At 52.6% G+C, this 24,970-nt stretch overlaps 1 protein-coding gene across 3 annotated transcripts in view; it reads left to right on the forward strand.

The window, feature by feature from the left end:
- SYNPO (synaptopodin) overlaps positions 1–24,970 on the forward strand; it is a 46,845-nt gene that overhangs the window by 3,963 nt on the left and 17,912 nt on the right. The window contains exons 3-4 of one of the 3 annotated variants that reach the window (XM_081495835.1): positions 55–283; positions 3,782–4,438. In XM_081495835.1, coding sequence (XP_081351961.1) covers positions 4,042–4,438 — 397 coding nt within the window. In that variant the 5' untranslated portion in view covers positions 55–283; positions 3,782–4,041. Of the gene's footprint in view, positions 1–54; positions 284–3,781; positions 4,439–9,779; positions 10,029–24,970 lie in introns of those variants that run through there. The other 2 variants (XM_081495833.1, XM_081495836.1) reach the window with 2 other exon arrangements.

The raw sequence follows: 24,970 nt of genomic DNA on the forward strand, positions 1-24,970 counted from the left end.
TGTATTTCCCTCAACAACCCTGTGAGGCTGGCCATGTTTTAATCTGTTTTACAGAAGGGGAAACCAAAGCTCACAAAGAGTTGGGCAGCCAGCGAATGGAGGAGACAGAATTCAAACCCAGATCTGATTCCAAACCCAGCGCACTTCTCCTATGACACAAGGAAGAGCAGAAGGGACTGCGAGGCTCTAAGGCCATGTTCCCTGGGGCCACTCATGGCAGGTGCCAGCCACAGAAGGAGCCCATGGAGATCCCAGCAGCAGACCCTCTACAGCCTTGGACAGGGTCTGTAGAGATCTGATGCTCAGCTAGGATTCCAGTCCTGGGGGCCCTGCTTGGACTCATGGGAGGTCAGGGGAGGGAGGATGGGACCACTCAGGAGGCAGCAGGGGTTATGTGAGGGGCTGGAAGCAGGTAACTTGACCCCTGGGCTCTAGCACCAGGCCTGCATCTAAACTTTCTCTACAACCTGGGTGATCCCTTCCCTGTTCTGGGCTCAGAGCCCCCCTTCTCTGAGGTGAGCACTGTGGGTATGCTGGACTGTCAGCTCTGTGCTAAGGCTGGATGGCCTAGAACCTCAGCCTGCATCCAGAGCAGGGCTGTGGCTTTTAGGGAAGCTGGCATTAGAGGACCTCCTCATGTCTGCTGAGACTGGAGCGGGCTCTCTCCTGCCCACGGTGGAGCACATACTGATGGTATGCTATGTCTGAGTGCAGCCTCAGGGGCCCTGTGGGGTGTTGTGGACGAGTCTGAATATGTGGGTAAGAGCACGGGGGCCCAGCAGCTCTCCCACTCACTGCCCTGTGACTCTGGATGTGGAAGGTACCTCTACGTGCCTCAGTTTCCCCCTCTGTAGACAGCACTCATGAGGCTGCCCTACAGGAGCGTCAGATCAAAGCCTGGCTGGGCACCAGCAGATGCTCAGTAAGTGGCGGCTGCCATTATTGTTCTGGGTCCTGACACCCTGCCCCGGCCCCAGGCTCCTGAGTAGGGAGGGTGTTCCAGGGCTTGGGCCCGCACAGGGCCTGCCCAGACCCCCCAGCTGGGTTGGGAGTCTTCCCTCCTTGGGAAGGAGACTTGAATTGGAGTGCTCCTGCCAACTCCTCCCTGCCGGCTTGGCAGTGTGAAAACAACGCCGGCCAAAAATATTTGTGTGGGTGGCGGAAAGTTAACTTTTCCGCCTCTCTTTTCTTTCCTGGAAACCGTGGCCACCGTCAAATAGAGCAAAACAGAAGCAGGCATAGAGTGAGATGAGGCCCCGTGGGGCGTCAGAGGGAGCCCTGCCCCCCTCAACACCTACTCCTGCCTCCTGCCATCTGGCTCTCTCTCTGGTGGGGCGGTAGCAGTGTTGGTGGGGAGAGCCAAAGGCTTAGAATCATGGCATCCCACAATGCCAGGGTTGGATGGACTTTCCAGCATCATCTGGCTTAAGCCCGCCATGGTGCCTTTGGGCAAAATGACTCCAGAGGGCAGAAAGCACCTGCCCAAGGTCACACAGCCAGTTAGGTCTCAGAATTCCCCTGGCCCTGCATGAGATTCTCGATTCTTTGAAACTGTAGTGGCATAAATCTGGCAGCAGCTGGTGAGTGAGAAGGAATTTGGAGATGAATGAGACTCTGGAGCCTCTATTCTCTGGGTCCATCATGGTCAAGGTGCCAGATCTAGGTTTGGAGACCAGCCTTACCGGTTACTAGCTGTGTGACTTTGGCTGGAAGTCACTTGGCCTCTCTGATCCTCAATTTCCTCACCTCTGAAATAGGATAATAAAAACAGTACCTCCCTCACAGGGTTGTTCTGAGGATCTCTTTGGATAACCTAAATGAATAACCCAGCGTGGGATAGGTGTTTAAGATCGTGAGCACCCATTCTCCTCCGAGCAGAAGGTTGGCTTCTCTGTACTGATTTCCCTGCCACTGAGGCTGCTGTAACAGGTGTCTCTTATCTTTCTGACCAAGGCGCATGTTGGCCTCCCCCTGGTTGGCACTGATGTACTGTGGGACCTGGGAACATGCATATCTTTCCTCTGGTCTACCACACTCTGCCAGCACAGCTTCAGCCAGAAGCCAAGGTCTTGACCCAGCCTGCTGATGTGGGGGATTCCTGGCCCTGCCTGTGGACAAAGGCGTGGCCTCCAGGCACTGCAGCAGCAGAGGTCAGCCCAGGCTCTGAGGTTGCCAGGGTCCACAGTCTTTCACGATTCTCAGGATTCTGACCATCCATGGGGCTGCGAGGATTCCCCCCTCCCTGTTTTGCAGTAGGAAAAGAGAGTTGTAGAGAGTTCAGGTTCTCCCAAGTTCACACAGCTAAGCAGTGGTGGAATACGAGATCTGCTAGCCAATATCAGTAAATTTCAAAGTTTCCTCCCAATGCAACTGGTCATCGACCCTGTCGTAAACTCTACCTGCCTGTCCTGGGCCATCTGGCCCACCCCTACCCAGGGCCTCCACAAGTGATTTTCAAATTCTTGTCTCCAAGCCTCCACAAGTGATTTTCAAATTCTTGTCTCCAAACCGGAACTCTCTCCTGCTCTTCAGGCCTCTGTGTGGAGCTGACCGTGCGCATCTCCCCCGGAAATCCCAAACTGAATTCATCTCCCTGCTCCCCTGAACACCTGCTCCTTCCCATTTATTCCTGATCTCTATTAATGAAATCACACTGTCACCAGAGTGACGAACTGGGCTGCATCCTAGCCTCCTCCCTCTTCCTCCACACCCACTCTCCATCTGCCTCCCAGCCCAGCCAATTCTTCCGCCCAAGTTTCTCTCCCATCCATCTCCTGCTTGCATCCCTATAGGATGCCTCCATCCCCTCTCTCCTGGATTATTCTCATTTTTAACATTTCTAAATGATCATACTGTTATTATTATTGGCCCTGTTGTCATCCACAGCTCCCCCATCCACAGCTTCATGAGTCAGAGTACCATATCTTCTTTATCCCCATTGGATCTCCAGGACTTTTTATGGTGTCTGAAATGTAAATAGGAGCTCAAATTTTTGTGTGTGTGGAACGAAAAGAATAGTTGATATGTATTAAGTTATGACTCTGAAGCTGTCTTAAACCCTCTGCAACACATTTTCTCACTTAGTCCTCATTGCAACACTGAGATGAAAATATTACAGTTCCTGTTTTACAGATGGGGATGCTGAGGTTCACAAGGTCACGTGACTTGTTGCCCACCACACAGGTGGGAGTCTAGCTCAAAGCCTGGGCAAATCACTGCACGACATCCCTTGGTGCCGAGCCTCCTCAGGGGGCTGTGGCCCTAGTCTGTACCCTCTGCACCAGCATTCTTTTTTTTTTTTTTTTTTGCAGGCCAAAACCCTCGTTTATTTCAGCATCAGCAACATTTTTTTTTTTTTTGGCACCAGCATTCTTGTGATTCCTGTGGCACATGTACCTTTGGGCCACGTGAGAGAATTTTTTCTAGGAGGTGCCCAGATAAATATTTTTAAATAACTAGATATTTATTTATTGCGTATTAAGGGGGGAAATGACTTAGCACAACATACTTGTGGTTTTCGGCAATTATTGCTTAAGATAAAATAATAGAAGTAAGTTATTTAAAGTTGATTTATGGGAAGATAATAAGCAAATAAAGTGTCAGGTGGCAAAGGATAAAGCAGAAATTGGGGATGTTGAATGACTAAAGCTTGCGACTTTCCTGCAGACATGTGAGACCCAAATCCCAGTCAGTTCTCAGGGTCCCCCTAAAGTGACTCAGAAACTCAGCCTCCAACACCCAGTGAACCATCTCATGCAGTGTTTCTCTTCTCCCTTTGCAGATAGATCGTCTGGAAGGGGAGGCCTCACAGACAAGGGACAGGTTCAGAAGGAAGCCTTGGGGGTCCGCCACCACCCCCCAGCCCAGGAAGGCTTGCAACTGGACCCCCTTCCAGCTCTGTGAGTTGGCCGAGGAAGTAAGGGCAACAGAGAGCCAGAGAAGGCCCCAAGAAGAGCAGAGACCAACGATCACTCAGGCGTCTCTGGCCCCAGCCCCCACGCGGGCACCAGCTTCTTTGTGTCCGTGAGGAGAGGCTGCACCATGCTGGGCCCCCACCTCCCACCCCTACCCTCGGCACCCAGTGAAGGCAGGGCTACCCCCTGCACCTTTGGGATCCCTGATGGCAGCTACAGGTGTCTAGCCTTGGAGGCCGAGGAGAGCGGCGGTGAGGAGGGCCTGCAGGGAGAGGTGGGGCTCACAGACTTGGAGGAAGACCGAGTGGCCAGCAGGAGTGGGGACAAGGCCTGCAGAGCCACCCAAGGGGCACCACAGCATCCCAGAGCCCTGGGCACCCGGCCACCCAGCTGCTCCAGGGAGGCACGAGGGGTTTCCCAGCTTGACAACAGAGCCAGTCAGGATGGGGACACCATGAAGGTCCGGCAGGTGATGACAGCCAGCCTCAGCCCCAGTCCGGGGCCCAGGGTTGCCCAGAAACCAGGTAAGCTCATGGCCCTTTTCCCCTGAACTGCCAGAGTCATGGAGGACCCCACAGGTGCTCAACATATACACACACCTCTGGCCATATTTTCCCATGGGACACAAGAGGCCCTCCAAGTCCCACGGGCCTGCACAGATTAACAGCCCTGGAGACACAGGGGGGCTGTGCCATTCGTGTCATTCCAGCTGGCCCACATCTAAGTGCACTCTTGGCTCTGCCAAGGATGGCACGTGAGAAGGCAGCGAGAGAAAGCCACGTTATCATGCTTAGTTAAAAAAAGCCCATCGCTCGCTCTTGTCTGCCTGTTAATCGTTCGTGGTAACAAATGACCTTGGAGTGGGAACAACTGATGGGGTGGGACCACCTCGCTGAACATACTGAGTGCCAGCTATTTTAGGGTGCTGGGGACACAGCACTGGGCGACACAGGTGTGGTCCCTGCCCTCGGGGAGCTTTTGAGGTAGAGACTGAGCCTCTGATCTAAACAGACCTTCTGATTTTACAGGTGGGAAACTGAGGCCCAAAGTGAGGAAGAGACAGCTCCTGGTCACTCAGCCTGTGGGTGGTTGAGTTGAGCCCATATTCCTCATCCGGGCCTCAGTTTTCCATCTGTTAGAGGTGACAGAGGCCACTTCGCCTGGACTGCAGTGAGGACCCAATGACAGTGTGTAGGGGAGAGCTTGGTGAACATGGCATGGAGGAAGGAAGGAAGGATGATCAATTTCCTATGGCGGCAGGAGACAGCTGAGCAGGGAGGGACAGGGAAACCCACACTGAATCACCTCCACTGCCAGACCCATGGAAACGCTGAAGTGGGTCCAGATGGGGAGGACGTGAGCTGGGCCATGCTCGCTCAGGCATGAAACGCTGCCAGCAGATCCCCGGGGCGCAGGGCATGTGGGGGACCCAGGCCTGGGAGGGCTTGTGCGTCAGGAAACTGAAGGAGCACTTCATTTCTGTGCAGGCGTTGCTGACACCCAACCTGGCATCTCACCAGCCTCCCGCCCACTCTCTTTTCTGAAATAATTCTCTACAGGGTCTGACCAACCCCCACGGCCACCATTTCCTATTCCCTGTTCCCTCAGGCTCTAGTTACAACAGGGAGCAGGGAGGGGGAGACTTACAACCAAGGAGGGGACTTTGATGCATCTAGGGGAGGAAGGGCGGAGGGTCCCAGGAGGATCCAGCAGCCTTGAACTTGGAGACAAGCCTCCAGGTCCCCTACAGCTGGGAGCCCCAGGATCTGCTCCCTCACCTCTCACAGACCATGGCTAGGGTCAGGAGACATGGGTGGCAGTTCTGGTCCCCCTCAAATCCTTTCCCAGTTTCTTCATCTATGAAAATAATAACATGAGCCCTATCTACCTCACAGAACTATCATGAGGTTGCAGGGTAATTTAGATAAGCATGTAAGGGATGTTGATAACTACTAAAAACGATCATCATCAGCTCAACAACTCAATAGCTATTATTTGTTGAGCCCTATGTGCCAATTCCACTGTGCTAAGAGCTTCACACGTATCACTTCATTTAATCACATAATAATTCCCTAAGGGACATACTGTCACTATCTCCATTATACAGATGAGAAGACTGAGGCCCAGAGACTATAAGTGACTCGTCCAAGACTCAAAGTCGGCAAGCTCCAAGGCCATAATTCAGTCACAGTGTTTTGCATGTGGGCTTTGTTCTTGGCTACCACTGTGTTCTGGATCTATATGAGAGAGTGTTGGGGAGAGAACTGTCTGCTGACACCTTGGAGGGAAAGAGACCGTGTATGGAGTGACAACCATTAATGGGTGCTGTTGGCTTCTCACATGGAGCTGGTCCATTTCATGGTATCTCATTCTTGTTGATCTTACTGTAGCCTTTCAAGGCAGGTTTTATTATTCCCATTGTACAGGTGAGGTAATTGAGGCTCAGAGACTTAAGCCCAAGTCATAGTCAGCATTGGAGCTGAGATTATGATCTTATTCTTCTTGCTCACAGTCTGGTTCATTCCTCTCTTTAACATCTAGCCACATGGTTATCTAGTTCTGTCCTGAACATTTCCTAGGACACACAAGGCAGGAGTGACCTCAGGAGGATGGAGTGGACAGGGAAGACTTCTCAGAAGTAGAGGCAGAAAGGAAGCTGGGTCTTGCAAGAGAGCAGAAAGCCGGGTGGTCTTGGGTCAGAGCCTACACTAGCCTTCCTGCTCCCTTGGGAAAGGGAGTGGCCACAGTCCCTTCTCTCTGCCTGGAGATCCGGAGGGAAGAAGCCTGTGGAGCTGCCAGGTTATTAGTGGATTAGGGCTTCCTTTTAAAGCTTCCTCGCCAAAGGATTATAAGCATCTTCAGACAATTACATCCATCCTTCCATAATTATACCTGCCTCTCTTGAGTGCTCCCTGAAAGTTTTAAGCATGGGCCAAGACACCTTCTGCATTGGGCATCCAGCACTTGGGGTAGGTGGGATCCAGTGCCATTTCTCTAAGGCCTGGGTACCAACTGAGCAGGGTAGAATGGGGTCCTTAGCAAGCTGGAGGGTCAGGGAATGCAAAGAGATAAAGTGGGCAGCAGACTGCAGCTCAACTTTCTTGCCATCAGTTGCTGCCAACTTGAAAGAAGAAACGTGGAAAGGAAAGTTACCTAGGGCTCCTCATCAGCGCTAGTTAGTCTATAGCTCACCAGAGAGCCCCCCGCTGTCCTTTCCACAAAGTCTCAGCTAATCATAACTGGCAGGGCTTATTGAAATTATTCTATAGATAATCTTGTGGAGATTCTAAAGTCCAGAGATGGCAAGTAGCTTGTCTAAGGTCACACAGTAAGCTGGTGGCAAAGCTAGAGCTGGAACCCAGGGTTTCTACCTCCCAGTTTAGCTGCCAGGCCCTGGGCTAAATGCTGTATATGGGCTATTTCGTCTCATCCTCTAAACAACCTTACGAATTGCATGCTTTTCTTAACTGTTTTACAGATGAGGAAACTAAGGCATAGCAAGTTTAAGTGACAAGTCAAAGTCTTAGGCTGGTGGGTGGAGGAACTGACATTTGAACCCTGGGAGGTCTGGCTCATGCTTTCAACCACCCTCTGTGCTGCCTTGTCTCCATGGAGACAAGGCAGCAGGCTGTTTTTCACCCACGGGGGCTGGGGAAGATTGGGCTCTGAGGGATGGTGGGGGATTCTGACAAGCCATATCCTCTCCTCCCAGGGAGACCAGGGATCCATTGCCAGTCCAACCCCTCCTCTGCCCAGGGCTTTGGGAGACCCACCTTCCCTCCTCTCCAGGCCATTGTTTTGGGGGGCCTGGGTTATGGGGAGAATTTGGAGACCTTTCCAACTCTACTGGACACAGCTCCGAGCCTCTGGGGTAGAGATGGGGGTATGGATCTGGGTTGTCAGGGTAGCCCTGCCCCTGGCCACATCTATCCTGTTGAGGTAGGGGAGTCAGTGTCCATGATGAGAGCTGATAGTGGTCACTGGGCCAGGGACAAGGCCCCTGCTCCTCAGGCCCATGGAAGAGAGGCCAGAGGCAAGGCCCCACCTACGCCCCTTCCCTCCCTTCACCACGGTGACCATAATAGGGGGTGATGGTATAGAGTCAGGGCTCATAGGTTCACATATACCTCACACATGTACCCACACATACACGTTCACACCCCCTGCAAACATAGGTACAAGCAAATGATGTCTACACACCATGTTCTTATGCAAATACTCACGGGTATATATTCACATCTGCACACATGTGAGCATATACGTACTTGCTCTCAGACACCAACACACCCGTGCATAGGGTAGGCATTGGCACATACCCTCCCACAGACCCCTGCCTCACTCATGCGGTCTAGCTTTCACAAGTGGACACATTCATCAAATTTGTATACATAGAAGTCCCATCAGAAAACATACAAACACACACATTCCTTCCCTTAGATACAGGTTAAAAGCATGTTCTTCTCTCCATTTTCCTTTGCTCACACACCTACACTGTGCAATCTCTCTCGCAGGCACATACTTTTTTTCTGCAGGCACATCCACTCTGCACACCCACTGTCACACACCCACATACAGACCGAACCACTTTCTGTCCTTCCTTTTCTCCATCTTTTTCACTTTCATACCCACCCACACAGTAATCCTAGCCTCCCTCCCTCCCTCTCTGTTTCCCACACAGTTTGTTTCCTGGTTTCTCGCAGGCTGGGCTGTAGTGCATGCACTCACAGAGCAGGCAATATCCTGCCTGATGCCAATCCCCCAACCCCTTCAGTGCCCACCCCCCCACACACACACCATGCCACCTGGGGCAGCCCTGGCACAAGAGCAGTCACTGGGTCAGAGGAACTCTCTGCAGCCAAGAAGTCAAGCAGAGGGTCAGGAGAAGCCAGGGAGGGCTTGTCCCGTTTGTCAACTGACCCCATGCACTCTAAGCATATCCGCTGAGGACAGGGGACATCTCAAACCAGGCCACTTGCGGCTCTGCATTTCACAGAACCTCAGGTGGGTGGGCTTACGTCAGCACATTTCCAACTTCCTCTAGCAGAAGTCTAAACACAGAACCCTGATAGAAAAAACACACAAGTGGAATCACCCTGGTTAGAGGGGTGGGGTATTTGGAACCCAGGGAAACTTTGGTGAAAACCCAGGACAGTGTTTTTCCAAGTGTGGTTTTGTTTCAGAATTGCTGGGGGAATGAAGGGTGCTTATTATTCCAAGCCCACTGCCAGCCCTCTCACCACTGGGAGGAGGCACCTGATAGTGGAAATCTCAACTTTCCACAGCATCACTACTTGATTCTGATGCACGATGATCCCTGCCATGGGCCTCTGAGCATCACTGCCTCTGTTGTTGCTGGCCCACCAGTTAAGTCAGGGGATGGCCCCAGACAGCCTGGGAGGTGACAACCTTCCTCAGTCTCCCTTTGCCTAAGTCCTACTTGGGCAGTGCTGCCTGCCCAAGTCCTGAACGGTTATTCTAGCTATTGCTGCTGAGGAGGGAGGGGATTGGCCTGAGAGGCATCTGAGTCTGAAAGAAAACGGGCTGGTGAGGTTGGAGGTGCTGTCAGTTATGGGGGACAGGATCACAAAGACAGATTTATAATGGACTTAGTGGGAAGGACAGGGGAAAGGGGCTGGGGGTGAAGAGATGAGAGAGACAAGAAGAAACCGAGTGAAATAGCAGCAGAATTTAGGGACCGACCAAGAGAGATAAAAATTGAGGAAACAGAGAGACACTAAAGCAGCAGAGAGTGAGGCCAGGGAGAGGAAAGAGAGAAGGAGGAGACCCGCGGGGAGACTGCAGGCGGAGCCCCAGGGGGAGGGAATCGCACCTCCGAGGGCTGGGCGGGGCGGGCGGGGCGGCGCTAGGGCCCCGGGGAGCGGGCGGCTGGAGCTCGGCTCGCCAGCCCGCCCAGCCCTCCCGGCTCCGGGTCCCCACGCAGCCCGCTAGGCGGTGGTGGAGGGGGCCGTGGCGGAGGCTCGGAGGGGGCTCCCGGCGTGGGGTGGGGGCGGTGGCGGGGGGGTCTCGCTCAGGGTGGGGCGCGCTGATGGACACGGCCAGGTGCGCGGAGGTGGCGGCGCTGGTGAGATCTGGGACCAGGCGCGCAGGCTGGAGGTGAGTGAGGGGCGCCGGCCGGGCAGGGGTGCCGGCGCCCAGCAAGCCTCTCCCCTTCCCACCTGTGTCGGTCCGGGCGCCGCCCAGGTGGAGGTGCGATCTGCGCTCCAGTCCCCTCAGGCAGGGTGACCTTGGCCAAGTGGCTGCTACCCGCTGGGCCTCAGTTTCCCCACCTGTACAGTGGGGCGGCAGAGGAGGGGGGCTGGGGAAATCTCGAAGCCTCGAAGCAGCTCAGCAGCGGAGGAGAGGGTTGGGGGGGAACACCCCCGACGCCGGGCAGCTACTCCCCGAGGCTGCGTGGGAGATCCAGCCCTCGAGCCCCAACCCGCCAGCAGATCACGGCTAGAACAGCCCCGGGCTCGCAGGTGGGCGACAGCCGGAGGTGTGCGGACCCAGAGCCGTTCTGGAGAAGGGGGGAACTGCTGGACTCGTGAAAGCGGAAAGCGGCGGGTTGGGTTGGGCTCTTTGCTGGGTTGACCAACATGGGCGCCTGTGGGGCAGAGGGAACGGCGTGTGCTGGGCCCGCGCCCCCCCCCCCTTCCCGCGGGCGGGGCGCCCACCGCGCTGTGCCTGTTAGGCACGCAGGATCTGGGCCCCGCAAACCGCGCGGGGGGAAAACCTGCGCAAGCCCCACCTGGGGAAATCGAGGCCTCTCCTGAGTGCCTACGGGGGCGAGGCAGAACTGCCCTCTAGGCTCTACATCACATTCTCACAATTCGCCCTGTGTGCCAAGGTGATTGCTGAGGCCGGGGAGCTGAAGGGTGGGGCTCCTATCTAACTAACCGCCGCACCGCCCCCTCAGCGGGCTCTGTCCAGAGCCCTGACAGGATCTTTTTGAGAAGTCGGGAGAGAAGTTCTCCCTCCCTCCCCACCTCCACTCCAGGTTATAAGCTAATTCTGGACGGGGACAGTACCTCCTGTGTTCCGTGGGTCTGGGTTGTTCACAAAGGACAAGAGACTGTGGGGAAGCATCACGCGAACCGGCCCCCACCCTACCCGGAGTGGCAGGTGGCACGGGAATACACCATTTTGCTCTGTGATCTTGGGGCAAGCCCCTGCCCTCTCTGACTCCCAGTAAGAGGGTGGGCGGGTGGCCCTGAGGGGCTACCTGCATTGAAGACAGCAGCCACTGGTAGAGGCTTTAGGGGCAGTCAGAGGTTACCCCACCCTTGTCATGGTGCAAGGATTAAGATGAGATAGGATGCTGTTCAGAGGGACTAGGGTAGGCTAGGTAAGGGACTGGAAGCCTTGCAGGTGCCAGCCTCCCTGTCACCAACCCAAGGCCTGAGCCCCATCCAGTGTTGGGGGACAGCACCACAGACAGACTGATGACCTCTTCCTCCTCCAAGATTTGTCGTGTTATGTCAGATAGTGGGATGGCACCATGAGGGAGATGAAAATACTGTGTTTGCGTGGGGCGGGAACCACTGCCTCTGTCTCCCAGTGGGATCTTGCATTGGTTCCTCCTCTCCTCCCTATCTGTACAATGAGGGCAATGGACTCAAATCATGCTAGTCTGATATTCAGAGAACTTCCCAAAAGTGAATTGTTTGCTGCTATGCCAACCTTGGCTCCCAATCGCCACTTTGCAGGCTGGCCCTTGGGACCGCCACCCTTCTCTCCAGTCTAGTACCTAAATGAAACTGTGGTTGAAATCAGGATTTACATGGTTAAAATAAGGCCTTTAACTCCTTCCTTCCCTTGTCATCTATGTTACTTTTCCCCTAATGGTGAAAAAAAAAAAACTAAATAAATAAAGACAAAAACCCTGTGGCATTTCAAGCCCGGCCTGGTTTCCAACTAATCCCTAGCCTCTTCAGTCAGCATTTTATCTAATCTCTCCATTTTAGAGCTGGGGAGACTGAGACCAGGGAGCGGAAGAGATTGGGGGGGGATGCTGTGAGGAGAAGGCAGCAGAGCCCCCTTTCCTTGGGACAGAGCAGCTCCTTGACAAGCAGGAGGGCCAGTGTGGCCTAGGAGCCTCTGGGGAGATGGGAGAAGGGCAAGAGGAGCCTCCCCTGCATCTCCTCTCCAGCCCTAGTCGTGCCCCATCTCCCTGGGTGACGCGTGTTTCCCTGAGCCCACCCCACAGCCCTGGGCGCTGGGCTTGGCAGGGGTCAGCCCACTTTCTCCACCTGCCAGGACCACCATCTGGCCAGGCTGAACACACCTCCCGGCCTAGGGGCCTGGCCTGGGAGGCACCTTCTCCTTCAGGGCAGCTCCCAGGCTCCCAGACATGAGCTCATCGGAGCTGCTGGTGCCAGGAAGGGAGGGACTGAGGGGGAAACAGGCTGCACTGCCCAGACTGGGGCACTGAAGGCCCCTGGGGCAGTGGAGAGGCACAGCGGCCCAGGCCTGGCAGGCTCTGGCCCCACTGTAGTGTGAAGGCAAGGACAAGACAGGTCAGCAGAGGGTCAGCTGGGGTGGGGATGGGGGCGGGCTACGTGCTGCGAGGGGGCGCAATGCAGAGCTGCAGGTGCTAGGCTGACCTCTGCCACTTGCCTGCCACATGACCTTGGGTGAATCCCTTGCCCTGTATGGCCCTCAGGGTCCCTGTCTAATTAGGGGGTGCATGGGTCCTTAGGCACTAGGGTTACAGTAGCGAACACGATAGACAGATCCCTGCCCTCAAGATTGCATTTTTACTGGAGAGAGAGACTAGAAAAAAGAAACAAAGAAATCAGCAAGACAGTTTCAGAAAGATAAAAGTGATATGAAAAACAACAAAAAGCCATGTTGCAAAGATGGCGAGCACTTAGAGGGGCTTCTCGGTGTTGATGAGTAGGGAAGGCCTCTCTCCGGAGGTGACTTCCAATCGGAAACCTGAATGGTATTTGAAGGTGTGGTCATGGCAGGCTTTGTAGAGTTGGCTTGTCCAGAACTTGGGTCTAGAAGAATGGTAAGAATATGGTTGGGAGGAAAGATGTTTCAGAGGATGGTAAATACTTTAAACTAAGAGCTGGGGGTGGGGAGTGGGATGGTCATGGGCTGTGGGTTATAAAAATGCCTTCATCCGTCAAAGCTTTGGGCTGTGGATCCAAAGGAACCCAGGCCTGTGATCTGGTCACAGGGGGGCTGGGCTCTGCTGAGTTAGGCCTGTGAGTGTGTGAGTGTGAGCTCAGTGTCCTTTGTGAACTGTCACTGGACACTGTGGCTTAATCGCTACCCAGTGCAGCCAGAGGAGGAGTCAGCATGGGGACAGCCTCCAGGCCATGTAACTCCAGAGGTGCACAAAATCCCTCTCTCCGGAATGAAATCTTCACCAACTGGCCGCTGCCTGAAATTCCACCGTCCTAGCTTCATCTTTTCCACTCAGTGAGGCAGTATAGTGTAAGGCTGTGTTGACCGGACCCTACCCTGCCCAACCTCCCAGGGCTGATGCAGGTGAAGCAAAATTCTGTCTACTCCTGTGCTAGCCACTTCCTGCATGCCTGATACACAGACCCTGGGGTTGGACCCCTGGACTCTCTCTGGCTTTCTGGGAGATCTTGAGTGTGTTACATAACCTCTCTTGGCTTGTGTTTTCTTGTCTATAAAACAGAAACAATAGCAGACCCTATCCTGTACTGTTGTTCTAAGAATTTAATGCGAAGATAAAAATAACTATTACCTCTTAAATCGTACTATCATGTTTTGATCTCTGTTAAAATAGCAAGCCCTGGAGAAGACAGACACTCGCTCAAGACTCGTATCTCAGTGTGTGTTACTTTTTGACGTTTAGCCAGGAACAGGTTTTGAGAGTGGGAGGATGGGCACAGTATAGTGGATAGGGCCTGGATCAAGCTTCAGCAATAGATGCTTGAACCTCCTGCCTCAGCTAACAGGCTGCTGGTCTTGGATAAATCATTTGTTCCCTCAGGGGCTCAGGCTTTGGTTCTGAGCTACTATGGAATGGACTAGGAAGGATGGAAGGGGATTGTGAGTGGGAAAGAGCTCGACAGACATGAAAACCACTGTGCTGGCAGGAGGGGTGGCCACCAAGGTGGGGCAGGAGGGGGCAGGCTGGATGCACCCCAGAGATAGGAGAGGGGGCTGACGTGAGACTGAATTACGTGAGATTGCATGTAAGCCTCTGGAATAAAATCTCTTGGAGACTAAATGTTTGACAGATAAAAACCAAAGTTGTTGGAAAATAGTTATCTTTTAAGGTTACTGTGTGCCAGAGTGTTTTAAGTTCTTTACATGTCTGCAACTCTATGAAGTAAGTACTATTATAAGTACTATTAATATCAATAGTTTACAGATGTGAAACAGAGGCACAGAGAGGTTAAGTGAGCTTCCCAAGGTCACACAGCTGGTGACCGGCCAGATTCAAACCCAGGCCTTTGGCCCCAAAGCCTGTGTGCTTAACTCCTGTACAGCATGCTCTCTCCTGCCTTATGGAGTGCCAGAGGCTCGGAGGGGCCAAGCCACGTGCTTGAGAACATACCTCATTCCCCTCTGACCCTCATGGTCCCTGCCCACTAGGTGCTGGAAGGAGGAGCCTCCCTGGGTCTGGGGTTCTGAGGTGGACCCTTGAGCCAGCTCAGCCTCTTGTCTTCCCCTCTCCTCCTCCTCTGGGAGTAGGTTGGGGAGGATCGAGCGCGCCGGGAGTGCTGTGGGCACAGGAGGCTCTGCCAGGGCCTGATGAGTGGGCGTCCGTAGAGTCAGTCGTGACGCTTGAGTGAATCCCAAGAGCTGGAGCTGTAATACACCCCCGTGGAGTATGGCACAACTCTCATCACTGGACGGACGGGGGAAACTGAGGTCTGAGAGTCCAGGGACAGGCCCAAGGCCTGAGCCTGTCACACAGGCTCCCTGAGTCTCCTGTCATACTTTCCAGGCTGCTTAGGACTCGTGGGCTTCATGAGGATGTGGGACTTGGGGACCCTCCCACCGACGGCCAAGGTGGCCCCTGGTCTCAGCCAGGACATGACTCCTGACATGGTGCCTTTGAGGACGGCACATGAAGTTGGGGGATGGGGAGGGTGCTGATTAAAAAATAGACTGTCACGCGCATGAGGAACAGGCCTGCCACCACCCAGCTCTCGCCAGTTGGCTCCCGATGCCCCGCTGCCAGGCCCCACTCAGGGCTCCGGCGGGAGGCCCCGCCTACCCCTGCACTGGCTCTGGGCCTGAGGCTGGATGCTCCCAGCCACCTCATCTCTCCTCCTCCACGCCTGCCCCACCTCCAGGCGGATGGTGCCCTCACCGGGCCTTGGTAGGACTGTTGGCTTTAAGCTGCCCAGGGGGTTGGGGGGTGCGGTCTGACGTCCCCACACACTGGCTGTGTGGCCTTGAATGCGGCCCTTTACCACTCTGGCCTCAAACACCAAGGAGCAGTGTTACCAGCTAAAGCTCTTTCCTGCTTCCAGAGCCTTTCTCAGACTCCACTGTTCATTTAGACCTGACCACCAGCGCTCCCCGTTCAGAGAGGTGATGTGCCCCGTGAAGCCCACTCAGCTGGAATGTAGCAGGGCAGAGGGTTAGAACCACATCATCTTCCAAGTCCTAGTCGCTTACAGCTTCTCCAGGGTAAGCAAAGTCACTGAGAGCCACGGAGGTAGATGTGAGCACTGTTTTTATTCATTTACTCCCTCATTTAGTCAGCAAATGTTTATTCAGCCCAAATATAGCCTAGGCCATAAGACTGGAAAAGGTCGGTTTTCATTCCAATCCCAAAGAAAGGCAATGCCAAAGAATATTCAAGCTACTGTACAATTGCACTCATTTCACATGCTGGCAAGGTAATGCTCTAAATCCCTTAAGCTAGGCTTCAGCAGTACGTGAACCAAGAACTTTCAGATGTACAAGCTGGATTTAGAAAAGGCAGAGGAACTAGAGACCAAATTGCCAGCATCCATTGGATCATAGAAAAAGCAACATAATTCCAAAAAATATACCTACTTCTGTTTCATTGACTATGCTAAAGCCTTTGACTGTGTGGATCACAACAAACTGTAGAAAATTCTTAAAGAGATTGGAATGCCAGACCACCTTACCTACCTCCTGAGAAACCTGTGTGCGGGTCAAGAACAACAGTTAGAACCAGACGTGGAACAATGGACTGGCTTAAAATTGGGAAAGGAGTACGTGAAGACTGTATGTTGTCACCCTGCTTATTTAACTTATATGCAGAGTACATCAGACAAAATGTTGGACTAGATGACGCACAAGCTGGAATCAAGATTGCCGGAAGAAATATTAATTACTTCAGATATGCAGATGATACCACTCTAATAGCAGAAAGCGAAGAGGAATTAAAGAGACTCTTCATGAAGGTGAAAGAGGAGAGTGAAAAAGGTGGTTTAAAACTCAACATTCAAAAACTAAGATCATGGTATCCGGTCCCATCACTTCATGGCAAACAGATGGAGGGAAAGAGGAAACAGCAACAGATTTTATCTTCTTGGGCTCCAAAATCACTGTAGACGGTGACTGCAGCCATGAAATTAAGAGACATTTGCTCCTTGGAAGAAAAGCTATGACAAACCTAGACAACATATTAAAAAGCAGAGACATCACTTTGCCAACCAAAGTCCATCTAGTCAAAGCTATGGTTTTTGCAGTACTCACATACAGATGTGAGAGTTGTACATAAAGAAGGCTGAGTGCTGAAGAACTGATGCTTTCAAACTGTGGTGCTGAAGAAGACTCTTGAGAGTCCCTTGGACAGCAAGGAGATCAAACCAGTCAATCCTAAAGGAAATCAACCCTGAAGACTCTTGAGAGTCCCTTGGACTGCAAGAAGATCCAACCAGTCCATCCTAAAGGAGATCAGTCCTGGGTGTTCATTGGAAGGACTAATGTTGAAGCTGAAACTCCAATACTTGGGCCACCTGATGCGAAGAGCTGACTCATTTGAAAAGACCCTGATGCTGGGAAAGATTGAGGGCAGGAGGAGAAGGGGACGACAGAGGATGAGATGGTTGGATGGCACCATCAACTCGATGGACATGGGTTTGGGTGGACTCTGGGAGTTGGTGATGGACAGGGAGGCCTGACGTGCTGCGGTTCATGGGGTCACCAAGAGTCGGACACGACTGAGCGACTGAACTGAACTAATTTACTGGTAGGACTAATGCTGAAGCTCCAATACTTTGGCCACCTGATGCAATGAGCCAACTCATTGGAAAAGACCCTGATGCTGGGAAGGATTGAGGGCAGGAGGAGAAGCGGGTGACAGAGGATGAGTTGGTTGGATGGCATCACCAACTCCATGGACATGAGCTTGAGCAAACTCTGGGCGATTGTGAAGGTCAGAGAAGCCTGGCGTGCTGCAGTCCATGGGGTCACAATGAGTGGAACATGACTTAGTGACTAAATAACAAAAATGGCCTAGGCATGGGGGCAGGGATACAGCAGAGAAATGACAGTCGAGGTCTCTGCCCTGCAGGGGCTCCTTACGATGGGGCAGGACTGACTGACATTAAAACAAATATTGATGGAATTACAAATCTAATGAGAATTTGGAGGAGAGGTAGAAGGTGCTGGGGGAGGAATGTGACCTCCCAGGGCAGACGCGTCCTCCCTGAGACCTGTCAACAGACCTCAAGGAGAGGTATAACCAGAAAAGGACAACTGAGGGGCATGGGAGAAAGAGTTCTAGGGAGGAGTAGCAGCCAGTGCAAAGGCCCTGAGGTGCAAAGTGCTTGATACCTGTCTGAGTCCTTGAAGGAAGGCCAACATGGTTGGCGTGTAGGGAGGGCAGACACCATGAGGGGAGCTGCAGTGCAGCCTGGAGGGGCAGTGAGGCTAGTCTTGCGGGGCCTGGCGCCTGCAAAAGGGCTTGAGGCCGAGCCTAGAAGGGAGGAGCTGTTCCTAGTGCTGGTCTTGCCTCCTTTCTTTTCTGTTTTCCCTCCCATTCCCATCCTGACGGTGCAGCAGACTCCTGCACGGTCCCCCAACCACTTCACAGGATGACAATGCAGAGTGCTCACACCTAACCTTCCTCTGCCTGGATCTTGTTTGCATTCTAATAGCCTGTTGTTTCATCCCGCCTCTCAGGAGGGTTCCAGTCCCTGAGGCCTTGAATGAAAACTGATGAGGGCTTGATCTTGGGCTGGAGGCTACTGTCACTCCAGCCGAATGCCTCTGTTCAGGTAGGAGTCTGTGGACCAGGAAATTCAGCTTTTGGCTGAATGAAGGCCTGCCCCGGGACCGAACCCCACTGCCTGAAACTGTGGCCTGCCCCCTGTTCCACTCCAGGCACGTCCATTTAACCCCAATGCCCCGCTAAGACCCAGCCCTAGGAGTAATTAGGAGGCCTGCATTGTGAGCTGACCTCTGCTGCATGCTTTTGGGCATAACCGTCTTCATTTCTGGACCTTGGTTTCTCCATCTATTTTATGGCCATCATGGATGCAATATCAGCATCACCCAGAAGCTTCTTAGAAATGCAGACTCTGAGGCCCCACTCCAGACCTCCTGAATCAGAATCTGCAACTTAACCACATCCCTGAGTAATTACTATGCACATTAAAGTATGAGAATCACTGTTCTCAGTCATTTTTAAACTTAAGAAATGTTTTAATTAAAAGCTATAGGATCTTCCTCTCTCTCCAAAGTCTTACAGATGAAATACATAAGAGGGGAACCACCCACTCTGTACTTATTCATCACATGAATGAGGAGGGAATCGTGGGGGCTAAGCCTGGGGCATGGGCTTTATTGAGACAACATCAGAAGGGAGGAGTAAGAGAAGCAATTCTGGTGGGAGAGGGTGGGTGGTGCCCGACTGCCCAGGCCACTCCTGACCAGGTACCCCTAGGAGCCCTTTCAGCTCTGACCTCTAAGGTCCTCAGACTTATGGGTTTGGAAAAGTGGGCTTGAGGAAAGGGCGCTTGACAGTCCACAGTCTAGCAATGCCTTTCCCCACTTGTCCCCATCTTGGTGTCCTATTCTGTTCCCTGAGAAATCCCTGAAAGGGTAGCCGGTGCTATTCTTAGCATGACAGGATGGTGAGGAGAGAACATTCTGGTGCATTATTTATGCCTCTGAGTCAACAGGATTACATTCAGGTCTCCCAGAACACGGCCCTCCCCGGCGGACTTCATCACTGCCTTCCCAGGACCCAGGACCCCTCCCCCTCTGGCCCTGACCATCCCTGCTCCATGCCTCCAGCTCCCACACTGGGAAATGGGTCATGAAAGACAGCGGTGAGCTGGGATCAGAAAAGAGTTCGCGATATCATCTGATTTCTCACCCATTCGGCACATATTAACTGAGCATACGGCACGTGGTAGGCGTGGGTTCCTGCCTTCCAGGAGCTCACACTTTAGCCTACAAGTTAATGGTGCTTTGTCATCACAAGAGCCTGTGTGCCAGGCCAGATGCTGTGAACTTCGCATGAAACACCTTATCCTCGCAATCACCCGGCAAGATAGGAATTAGGAGACCGCTACACCGAGGAGGAAACTGAGGCTTAGCATATACCAGGTAGTGGTTGCTCAGCTGTGATCTGAACTCAGGTTGGCTGGAACAGAAAGACCATTCCAGATCAAATGGTAGCATGGAGCATTAGGGCTTTGGGAAAGCCCTGCACTTCCTGGTGAGAAGGGTGTTTCAGCTGGAAGGAGATTAACTGGCTGAGGTTGTCCCATTGTCAGTGAGTGACTGGAGAAGCACCTGGAGTGGAAGGACTGTGTTTGCTGTGTACACAATGCCCATTGTGGGCTGGAAGGCAACGCCTTATGGGATGAGGTGACAAGGCCCCAAGGCGGCACATCTCAGGAAGCTAAGCCAAGGACCCTGGCTGGGAGCCAAAGACCTGTGTTCTGTGGGATTATAACCTTTCTCTGCCTCAGTTTTCTGGTCTGTAAAATAGCATCACAATCTCTGCTCTACTTCTTTCTCTGCTGATGTGAAGCTACTAGGAAAGGTATAAAAGTGTGTGCATTTTCAATGATAATTACTACATAGAATTATTTATATAAATATATTTTCTCAAATGTATTTTCTGTTGACATGGGGTCTATTTGCCAGACTCTGTTCCAAGCATTTTCCTACTTGTTAATTTACTTATAAACATGCTTATAAAATCATGAGCTCTAGGGACTTCCCTGGTGGTCCAGTGATTAAGACTTCACACTTCCACTGAAGGGGGTTTGGGTTCAATCCCTGGTTGGGGAATTAAGATCCCTCATGCCACAGCCAAAATTTTTCTTTAATTAACTGCTGCTGCTACTGCTAAGTCGCTTCAGTCGTGTCCGACTCTGTGCGACCCCATAGACGGTAGCCCACCAGGCTCCGCCGTCCCTGGGATTCTCCAGGCAAGAATACTGGAGTGGGTTGCCATTTCCTTCTCCAGTGCATGAAAGGGAAAAGTGAAAGTGAAGTCGCTCAGTCATGTCCAACTCCTAGCGACCCCATGGGTCTGCAGCCTACCAGGCTCCTCCACCCATGGGATTTTCCAGGCAAGAGTACTGGAGTGGGGTGCCATTGCCTTCTCCGTCTTTAATTAAAGAATAAGATAAAATCATTAGCTCTAAAGCCCATTGGGTCCCCAATCTGGCAGTACTTCAGAACCCCTCAGGGAGACTGTTAGCATGAATATTCTGTGGCCCTGGCTCTGGGGCAGAGCCCAGGAATCAGCATTTTGGACACACACACCCCAACCCCAAGAAATTCTGCAGCACCTGTAGGTTTCTGATCTGGGCCAGAGAGGTGAGGGGACTTGCCTGAGGCGTCACAATGAGCTGGAGACCAGATGGAGACTAAAACCGAGGCCTCAAGTTCCTAGTCTGGCCCTTTCCTCTTACTCATCAGCTGCCCCTGAGCACCCTAAAGGGATGAAGCCAGGGATGCAGATGACTTTGATGAGCGATGATGCCAGTAGCTACTGGTACCGTTTACAGTGCTGTTCTAGGCATTTTACATGGTTTTTCCATTTAATTACTGAAGCGGTAGGAAGGGGAACGTTTTCCACAGCAACACGATCCCTTAGGACATTTGAGCATCAGGTGGCCGATTTTAATGTTGACCTGGAAATGGGAAACCATGACTGAGGTGCAGAGATACGGAGAAGGGAATTTGAAACCACACATCAGGTCATGTGCCCTCCAGACAAGGGTGGTCTGGTAACTTGGTTACCTGGAGACAGGGCAGGCTGGCAAGAGGGAGACACATGTGTCCGCCCACAAGGTGTGTACCTGTGTGTCTGTGTGTCTCCACATGCATGCCTATGGTTGTTCTGTGTGCACACACTGGTGTGTAGGTTCTGCCACCTCTGTGGGTGCACATGTGAGCAGCACCTTTATGTGCGGGTGTGTGTGCGGAGGCGGATATGCTGTTGCCAGCTAGGCTCTCGCCAGCATTAAGGAGAAATCGAGAACGTGTGTGTGTGTGTGTGTGTGTGTGTGTCTGTGTGTGTGTGTGTGTGTCTGTGTGTGTGTGTGTGTGTGTGTGTGTGTGTGTGTGTGTGTGTGTGTGTGTGTGTGTGTGTGTGTGTGTGTGTGTGTGTGTGTGTGTGTGTGTGTGTGTGTGTGTGTGTGTGTGTGTGTGTGTGTGTGTGTGTGTGTGTGTGTGTGTGTGTGTGTGTGTGTGTGTGTGTGTGTGTGTGTGTGTGTGTGTGTGTGTGTGTGTGTGTTGACCCTGCAGGGCAGAGGTAGAAAGGCCACTTGAGAAAATATTTTCCTTATTCATGTCCCACCTCCACATTTCACGCACCATCCTCAAACCTTCAGGGTGTGAGCCTGCCTCCAGACCTTAGCCCAGCAGTTCCCTCTGCCTGGTCTCTCCCTAGACATGCACAAGCTTCACTTCCTCACCTTCTTCACTTCTTTGCTCAGACGTGACTCCCAGCGATGTCTACTTCGATTACCTTATGTACCTTTGCACACCACTCCCCACCCCATGCCATCTGTGTATCTCCCACCCCTGCTTTATTCTTCTCTATAGAATTTACCATGTGACTTAGTTGTATAGTTACTCATACATTTATTATTTGGCTCCCCTGCTAGAATGCAAGCAGGGATTTGTCTGTTTCTCTTCATAGCTATGAACAGTGCCTGACCCTTAGCTGGTGAGCAATAAATATCAGTTGAATGAATGAGTTCATGCACCACCTGTACTTACTTGTTTCCTTTAAATTGTCTAACTTTTGTTACTGAGATATCCACTTTTACCTCTCCCTAAGCAATAATATACCTTTGAGGTATTTATTATACTCCTTTTCCAATACACATGTGAAATTTACACAACTAGTAAGATGTTAAGTATCAGGGTACCACTTAAATCCTTTTGCTCTCACTCAAGGTATGGGGGTACCACACTCTGGGGATCACTGCTTTCCCATCGAAGGGGGTAACTTCACTGGGAATCAGAGAAGTCTGATGTCTTCTCTGAAACGCATAGACAAAATGAAGCTCAGAGAGGATCAGGAACTAGTCCAACATCTCGCCCATACTGCGACAGAACAGACACTAGAACCAAATTTCCTGACCTCCCGTCTGCTTTCCTTTTGCAGTTTGAGAGACAAGGGGAGGGTGGGGCTGGATGGTTCAGCTTCTCCTCTGGCTGGAGGGGAACCAGATATGCCCAGTAACTGGCAAATGGCATGGGAGGTATTGGTAGCCTTCTGCCCACTCAGGGCTACAGGACTACATACTGAGTGGTGGGAGCCTCGGCCACACCTTCCCTCCCAGGAGTCTTGGGTCTGGGGCCCACTCCAAGGGGGCCTGGGCACTCAAATCCAGCAAGAAACAGAGCTGGGATTCAAACCTGATTCTCCCCTGCCATAGCATGTTAGCTAGAGGTTGACACTACAGCACCCTTGCTGAGAGGATGCTGGAGTGGGAGGAGTGTCAGGAGGAGGGAAAGGTTGCCCTGTGCCTGATTGTGAACAGAAGAGGGAGACCAGACCCAGAGATAGCTGGAAGGGGAAAGAGACATACAGCAGCCTAGCCTGGGAGAACTAGACAGAGGTAGGTTTGTGGAAAGGCTGAATTCAAATCCCCCTCAGGTGTGCACAATGTTTAATGCTATAGAAATAATTTCTGCATTTCATCTCCTCAGCAGTGACTCTGCAAAGCTGATATAATCAGCTCTAGTTTCCCGATAAGGAAGCTGAGACCCAGAAGTGAAGTGACGTACTAAAGGCAACCCTCACAGGATGCTCTGTTGAGCAGGACATAGGAAGGGAACAGGCTGCAGCTCTGGTCGGATTTGGTAAAGGAGGGCTGTCTAAGGGAGGGCAGGCAGGTTGAATAGATACAGGAGTGAGAGGGTAGACCACTTAAGATTCCTAGCACCTTCCTCAGCAGATATGAGTGAACCTGAGACCCAAAGCGAGTTGACAGGGCTAGGGAAGCTGCAGACAGGTGGGCTGTCTATCCCATCCCAGGGCCTGCAGTGAGGATGCCTCCTAGGGAGACGCAGCCGCATGCCCACCCTCATCCCCAGGACGGGCTCTGCTCTACAGGGCAGGCAGGGCAGCGAGCTGGGACTGCTGCGTGCTGGGGCCGTCATTATCATTCCTCCAGAGTTTTTTCTCCTCGTTATTTATTTTTCTGTGAGGAAGGAATGTGGGGAATTTACCACAGGGCGCTGGCCTTGCTTTCGGCAGTGCGGCGGCCTCCTCTATGAGAGGGAAGCAGCACAGACAGATGGCTGGGGAGGTGGAGGCGGAGGAGGGTCCCGGCTGAATCTGTGGCCCCAGCAGTGGGGCGGTTATGTAACCCACCCAGAGGCCCAGGGAAGATACCACGGTGCTTCTGGGCTCTGAGCATGAGCCTGCTCATGTACACAGCTCCCTGGAACTCAGCCTGGGCCATCCCAGTCGCCATCAGCCTCTGGGCAAGCCTAACAAGAGGGTGTATCCTCCTGTCAGAGGTGCTTTCCTCTCCAGTTGTCTTGACTGGGGTTATGAGTAGAGGTGGGGTAGGGGAGTCAAGTGGGGATTGTCGTGAGCTTTCCAGCCTCTATGAGGCTGCCCCATTGCTTGGAATGCTTTCACAATGCAATCTTTTCAGAACTAGGGCATATGCTACCTCCTCCAGGAAGACTTCCCAGATTGCTTCATCCTCATTCATCTCTCTTTTAGGCTCTATGTTCTCCTGGCACTCAATGGAACATTTTGCCTGTTGGATCTAACACTGCCATTTGAGTTTCATCTCCCTTTTCACCCACAGGCTTGTTACTACCTCCCTCTTTCCTTTCCCAGCTTCCTCTAGAAACCACTCTCTAGATCTGGCATCTAGGATCTCAAGGAATCTGAGGCCTAGACAAATCTAGAACTCATCTCCTGAGATGCCTGGTGAAGTAAAATGTGAAGGTGGATTTGGATTGTGAGAGCCCTCCTGGGTGATGACCTCTGCTGAGTCTGGAAAGGATGGGACCAGCTCTGGCCACAGGCTGCCACAGAGCCAAGAGGAAAGGCTATATCTGGGCTTTCCAGGTGGCATTAGTGGTAAAGAACCCACCTGCCAATGCAGGCAGATGCAAGAGATATGAGTTCGATCCCTGGGTTGGGAAGATCCCTTGGAAGAGGGCATGGCAACCCACTCCAGTCTTCTTGCCTGGAGAATCCCATGGACTGTAGTCCTCCAGGCTACTCTGTCCATGGGGTCGCACAGAGTTGGACACAACTGAAGCAATTTGGTACGGCCTGGGCTGGGTGCTGAGGACCCTGAGACAGACTAGACCCCGCTCTACTCCTGGGAGAGGCACAGGTTGGGGGAAATTCTCTCTCCTCTGCCCTCACTCACCACCTTTTTGTCTCCTGGATTAAGTGTTTTCTCTGGAAGGGTAGGGTGCGGTAGTCCTTTCTGTACACTCAAGGCTCCCCAGGCTGGGAAGATGGAGGCTGCTGCAGCAGGAGAGGGCTTGGGGGTGGGGGCAGGCCTGGCTCAACAGGGCTCGACTGGGAAGGGGAGCCTGGGTCTGAGCTTGGCTCCCTGGGAACCAACCCTTTCCAGTTTGCAGTGCACCTGGGGCTGAGCTTGCCTCTCTCTGGGTCGCCATGT

This window comes from Giraffa tippelskirchi, chromosome 6 (genome assembly GCF_054371585.1).
Source record: "Giraffa tippelskirchi isolate mGirTip1 chromosome 6, T2T-mGirTip1v1.2.pri, whole genome shotgun sequence".
Taxonomy (NCBI): domain Eukaryota; kingdom Metazoa; phylum Chordata; class Mammalia; order Artiodactyla; family Giraffidae; genus Giraffa; species Giraffa tippelskirchi.